The sequence below is a fragment of the Thunnus thynnus genome, chromosome 23, assembly GCF_963924715.1.
Source record: "Thunnus thynnus chromosome 23, fThuThy2.1, whole genome shotgun sequence".
Lineage (NCBI taxonomy): Eukaryota > Metazoa > Chordata > Actinopteri > Scombriformes > Scombridae > Thunnus > Thunnus thynnus.
In genome coordinates this window covers 23441434-23448292 of record NC_089539.1, presented here as the reverse complement: position 1 = coordinate 23448292, position 6859 = coordinate 23441434, and the positions used below count along the sequence as shown (strand labels likewise).

The window sequence follows — 6859 nt, the reverse complement described above, 5'->3', positions numbered from 1 at the left end:
TGGGGAATCCCTAGAAATGATTTTTCTATTTATGGTAGTGCCATTTCTGCCCGCAGTGATGATTCAGGTTTCATTGTAAGCCTTGTGGTGGCCTTTCCACCAGCAGCCACAATGCATCTGCCTGAAGGGACGGTGCCTCTTCCTGCTGCAATGACATCTGCTTTCTGCAGCATCACTTTTACCTCCCACAGCACTATTTCTCAGCCCACAACGATGATCACATTTCTTCCAGTTGCAGTGACACATTCACCTGTGGCATTTCTACACTACATGGCCAAAAAAATATCTGGACACACGAACATTTCAGCCATATCAGTAAACCATGCACATACATCTGTTGTAATAATACCCTCCAATCTCCTGGTTTCAAGCTTTCCAGCTGATGTTGGAAACTGGCTGCAGGGTTTTGCTCGCTTTTAGGACTGTAAGTGAATTCCAACTGATGTTGGGTGATAAGGTCTGGCTTGTTGGTGTTGGATGGGGTTGAGATCACGATCTGTGCAGGCCAGTCAAGTTCTTCCACCCCAAACTGTGAAAAACATCTCTTTATGGAGCTGGCTTTGTGCACAGGGGCATTGTCATGTTGAAACAGGAAGGGAACAAAGTTGTGTACACACTATTGTCTAAAACAGTGGCTTTTAACCTTGGCTTGTGACACCTTTATACAAAGAATATCTTTTTGCAACATCACAGGATATAGTATGTCTATGAACTGGGAGGAGTTCAAACAAAGAATTCATTTTCCTACTCAGATTGTGGCATTTTTACACTACTAAGTCATTAATTTAAATCTTTAGAGGCCTGAAAAGATAAAATGTATATTTCTGATTTATGGACCATAATTACACACAAAACATACAAGGGAGGACCCAAAACTGGAAGAGAGAAGATTTGACATTGTTGAAGAAATCTGAGAAAAAAGCAGGAGGTAGCAAAAGATGAGACCAGGAAATGTTTCCAGGAATGAGAGAGGCACTGGGACAAGTGCACTGCATCTCAAGGAGAATTCTTTGAAGGGGATTTAAAAGGTTTACAATTCCAGAGATTTTTGGGTCCCCCTCTTGTACAATACAATAATCAGAACAACAATAGAATCAAACACTGCAATGTCCCCCACATACAGTAATTCCTTAAACAAAAGTAAAACATTCTTCAAAAAGGCACCCAATCAACTATCGAATATTTCACAAGAAAGACTAGTTTTTCCACACCAAACAAGAAAAAGACTTTGTTTATGGACCTGGCTTTGTGCACGAAAGCTTTGTCATGTTGAACATATCATTAGATATATATATGTGGACAGGGGTGTCCACAGACTTTTGATCATTAAGTGCATCTGCTTTTACATGGATTTACATACATTCCCCTGGTACAAGCAAATACGTCTCTTGAGTTTCATTTAATTTCAATCAAGTTCATTCTTGATCAAGGTCCATTTAGTAGCTGTTCTGGAGCTTTGGATCATATCACAAGATCTGCATCCACACATAGACAGACAGACAAAAAATTTCATCTCTGTGCGCCCATTGCAAAGATAAATCCAGGATGCCTAGCTTAGCATTAATACTTCAGGCAGGGGGAAACTGCAAGCCTAGCCCAATCACAAGGCAAAAATAGGCCTGTCAACAACTTCAGATCTGTCTGATTTACTGTACATGTTGAGGCCTGATTATTGAACAGGAATAGACTCTACACTCATACATGTCAAGATCTTTATCTGCTTCTGGGGGTCCAAAAAGCTTGAGAGTGAAAGTAAACAGCGCCCTCCTTAACCTTTTTACAGCATCCACAGGGTGGGCTGCATCTTTAACCCTCATACTGCATTTGTTGTACAGAGATGTTGTGACACACTTTAGTCTTTTATGAAATGGTGGAGCATGTTGTAGCTCTGTTGCTGGTGTATATGGAGGATGTTTGAGGTATTTTATAAATCAAATACTGTCACTCAGAGTGGGGAGATTACAGGAGTCAGACGGCAAACAGAAATGTTTTACAGAAAGCTGTGGTTGTTATTTCAGACAAAAATCACTCTCTGAGTTCACTGTTTGTCCTTCAGGCAGCCTTGAACAATGTTTAACTGCTATGATTAAGTTGGACTTCAGGTGTTTTACTGATCTTTATACTTCCACTGCATGACATTTCAGAGGGAAATACTATATACCATATACTTCTTACTTCACTACATTTATTTAACAGCTTCAGTTCCTGCAACATATCTGAGTACTTATTGCACCACTGAGAGCATTATTCTAGTCTGTGTGAATGCCCGATTTTGAAAGGTTTTTCAGTTTTAACAGCATCTCCTTACAGACTTCAAAATGAATAAATAGCGAGTATAATTCAAAATGTTCCAGTACAGGTGAATCTATTTGAGTCAGCCGCCCCCCCAAAAAATAAGATGCAGATGTAAAACACAAAATGTGAGGCAATTTGTTGACTCAGATTTAGGCCTAATACTTGTAAAAATGTAATTCAAGACATTTTAAGACCACTGAAAGATGTGCAGATATCTTGCGCATGCAAAAAACATGCACACAAGCTTGCATACAAAATGCACGCACACACACACACACACACACACAGACACAGGTCTGTATAGTTTCATAAAGCTTACACGAGGTTTTCTGCACTCCTGGAACCCCCCCCCACACACACACATACATCAATGATGTTACGGGCATAACTGATTTGTGCACATAGTGCGCACTGCTACGCACACACATATTTCTACGTAAATAATGAGGAACTGGTTGTCCTCCAGTTAAACCACTCTGACCAGGGAGTCTCCTCTCTCTCTGCATGTGTATGTGTTCAGTGGATGGAAGTTAATGGAAACCTGACCAGGGAGTATCCTGTGTGTGTTTGTTTAGCAGCAGCAGAGTATGTTTTAGAGGAAAACTATTGTCGATACTGCTGTTTCTGGTGCCGCTGCTGAAAAGCCCACAGACCACAGACATGCACAACCACACGCTTACAGACACATAATGAGATCAGATAGGGATACAGAAAGCTATATATATAGACCCACAGGTCAACAGAGAGTATCAGTGATTTGACAACACATTGTCATACTCTTGACACTTTCTCAGCCTTTCTCTGAGGACACACTTTTTGCGGTACACTCTACAGTAGTTTGTTTTGACGCTAGCGGTCCAAAATGTCTCCATGCTGTGGTTCAGTTTGTCTACTGGTCGTACTGGGAGTTGTGGTGGCATCTGGAAATCCTCTTCAGTACGTCTCTGAGAACCTGAAAAAAGACCATGAATCCATTGCAGATGTGCTGGTGAGTGCTGGGATTTACCTGTGGCGTCCCACAGGGCTCAATTTTAGATCCTCTATAGTTTTACATTCAGTTTATTAACTGCTAATGATGAAAGGGTTTAAGCACTAAATTTTAAGTTTATTTAAGGAACCTGTCTCCTAAAACTACACTGCACTGGAAATTTGACTTCATATTAATCAGTGTGTGCACAAATGAAGAGGTGATTAAAACACTTTAAAGATGTTAGAAAATCTTTAATTTGCCTTAATCAGTGGGTAAAGTGATGTTTACCAGCAACTGCTAGGCTTCTATTGCCTTCATATTGGATTAAAATCACAGACATCCTTGCAGTGACACATGCTTTAGCGTTCACTTAAAAGCTTGTTACTACAGGTGACTTTATTTTTTAGCCATTTTTTCACCACATAATTGCTAAGTGATACTTAAATTGACAGATTGTATTTCACAAATTAATGTAGGTGACTTACTGCTGACTGTGATGGATTATTTACCTGACACATGTTTCAAATCTATAGAGATTAACTGAAACCAATTAGTCTGCCTTTGGTTTGTTCTGTTTTCTTATGATCATTGGATAATTATTCTTTAAACTCAACATAACCCAAATTGTCTTCTTGAGATTATTAGATAAAACATGTGTTATGTTGGTGGGGATCATTTATGATCAAAACTTTACAGTAAGTGGTCACTGACAGTTGTTGACATCAATAGGTAAAAAAAAGTTTCTGTAATATTCCTTCAATATTCCTTCGATATTCATGTAGAGGCTGATAGTTTGTAGTCAACAGTTAGTTTACAGTAGCCCAGAGAGACCAAAAAGGTGTTCCTACAGGATTAATAGAAATTTATATCTGCTGATTATAGTTGATCACCTCATCACAACTTCTCATGTTTTTATCATATGGTCGCAAAGAAAATTTAAGTTACTGTTCGTCAAGTTTATTTGCATCATGATTTCACTTATTTTATACCAAAAGAAAACAACGCATCATGGTCAGGTTTCCATACAGATGACACAAAGTTCAGTCTGTTAACATCCATACAATGACAGAGTTTGTATCAGTGAGTGTTTACATTCTGCTAGTTAACAGAAACAGAAGTATTCAATTGTGTTTTTCTGTGTGTTTCAGAAGTTGAAGGAGACGGAGATCGGCAGTAATCCTCTCTTCAGTTCTGTCATTGACAGCATCAAAAGCCAGGTACACGAAAACATGCAAACATTTTGCTCATTAACTGGATTAGTAAAAATTTGTCCCAGAATTCAATCTAAAGATCAAGGTGGCTTGGGCCTTTTCTGTTACAAATTTTCTTTTAAATTATGTTTAGTATGATTGTTTTTATTGTCTAATCTTTCATCCAAACCCTAGTAAACCCTATGGATCACTCTGATCTCTGTGTACTGACTCCCAGGCTTTGCTTCTCCTCTTCCACAGAGAAAACAGGAAGTACTGCTGATGAATGCCACTCTGGACGTTTACACGCGCATCTTCTCCAGCATCCTGCAGCACAACCACAACCAGCACCATGAGAGCCCTCTGCTACACGACCTGTCTGACGCTGAAATAAAAAAGAATGCAGTGTCTGCTCTGGAGAAGTTGCAGCAGAAGTTGCAGGAGAAGAGGAACGATCTGAAGAGTTGCCTGAGCCACCTGGGCCACCTGAGCCACAACAGAGAGGATGTGTTCAACAAGCTCAACAAGATAAAGGTAATGGACACTTACATGTTCACAGTCTCACTGAATTAGCAGCTTTCTAGATTCATCAGTTGAATCTGATCTTATTTCTGTCAAGACTTTTCAAATTCTGACAACCTATGTCTTTTAAAAACAAAGTAAGAAGTCTTCCACCAACTCACTTTGAAGTCAAATACAAACTCTGTGTAATGAAAATAATTATTCACTCTGAGGTAGGTTTAAGTATTTATTAACACAACTGAAGTTCAAAGATGTTATTGCTTTCTTATTTAATAGTAATACATGCATCAATGCATCTTGGTTAAACAAAGTTGCTGGCTCTCAGCATAAAGACACATTCTGTGAGGAAAGGAAAAGGACTTTTGATTGACCAACCACAGATAGTGTGACTGGATAAACAGAACTAAATGAAACTAATTTTCACAGACAAACATTTATAGCAGCTCAATGCTCACTCGAAAACGACACCACAAACAAAAAGAAAACACCAAAATCTTGTTTGACTATATAGTGAGAGTTTCACTTTCTCCAGAATCAAAACCAATGCACTCTAATGCACTTAAGTCTACATTTCACGCACAGAGTGGAGCCTGATCTTTGAAGTTTCCACACCATCCCACACACTATTTCTAAGTAATTTTGGAAGATGTAATATGGTCACAACTTTTGTCAAATGTAACAAAGTTAATACCGAAAAGAGTCAATATGCAAACTAAGAATTGCTTGATGTTTGAGTGTGCTTTTGATTGACACTACTGTCCCACAATGTAATGCACAACGGAGATGGAGGAGATGCTCACAGCTGCAAAAAGAAAAGATAAATTGCGAAAGGTGGTGAGATAGCATCAGAAAGATGTAAAAAAGTACACACCATATATATATATATATATAGTATGGAATCTTGTTTAGCTTTACAGCTCAACAGCAGTTGTCTGTTTTTAACTTTAAATGAACTCTTTGTGTCTGTCTCCAGGTGGATGACCCCAAGGATCAGAAAAAGGCTCTGGCTGAGTTCTTAGAGATCTACCAGGCGGCTTCTGTGATTCACTCCAAGTGTTCACACGCTCACTCCTCCTGAATGACACAGATGACGAAACAGGCCAACTAGCAATAATTAGCTATCAATAGTTCTGATTTAAACAGGTGCTAATCTCTCATTAGCATAATCTAATTTAGTTGATTTGTATGTGTCGATCTTCATTAAGAAATGTAGCTGTTTTTCTCTTTATTTGTAGATTTATTTATAACTGAGTTAAGTTGTATGAGGTTTTTCATGTTCAGTTCCACATTTACACAGTTCCACATATTTATTTTGTTATTTAAGGGGTTACTTTAGGTCATTTCTCAATCCAGTGCTCTACTTAACTGAGTTATATTTATTTTAGTGATAATTTAATGTATTTTATTTATGATTAATTTAACTTAATTTATTTTTCTTGTTGTGTATTTTGTATCTGGTTGGTTGAATAAAAGCAGAAATCAGCACCAACTGAAAGATTAATTTTTCCTTTTTTTCCCCACAGTTTTTCATATACATACTAAGCTTTGTTAAATTTTCTAACAAAAGAGCATTAATAGTCCAATAGTCTTGAGCTGTCAGTGGTGAATATGATTTCAAAAAACCTGCTTACAACGCAGTTTCACAAGAAATCATCAATAAGTTTCATGTATGCAGGCTGACGTTCACTAGTTTTGGTTGTAATCTTAAAAACATGAAGATGATGATGTTGAACTACAGAAAAACTGATAAAGAGAAAGACAGAAAAAGAAACGGTGGTGACAAACTGAACCGAAACAAAAATACAAACACAAATTTATAATTTTATTGGGAGACAGTTGCACATATTGGGGTGATATCTGTCAACTCTGCTGATTTACAACC

The 6859-nt window shown here is 38.0% G+C and overlaps 1 protein-coding gene across 1 annotated transcript; it reads left to right on the top strand.

The window, feature by feature from the left end:
- The first annotated feature begins 2984 nt into the window (after positions 1-2984).
- On the top strand, positions 2985-6401 carry LOC137175737 (myosin-9-like). The gene is made up of 4 exons (XM_067581577.1): positions 2985-3283; positions 4414-4482; positions 4717-4989; positions 5951-6401. Exons 1-4 carry the CDS (start codon positions 3158-3160, stop codon positions 6053-6055), a joined length of 573 nt encoding a protein of 190 aa, XP_067437678.1. The 5' UTR covers positions 2985-3157; the 3' UTR covers positions 6056-6401.
- The last annotated feature ends 458 nt before the right edge of the window (positions 6402-6859 follow it).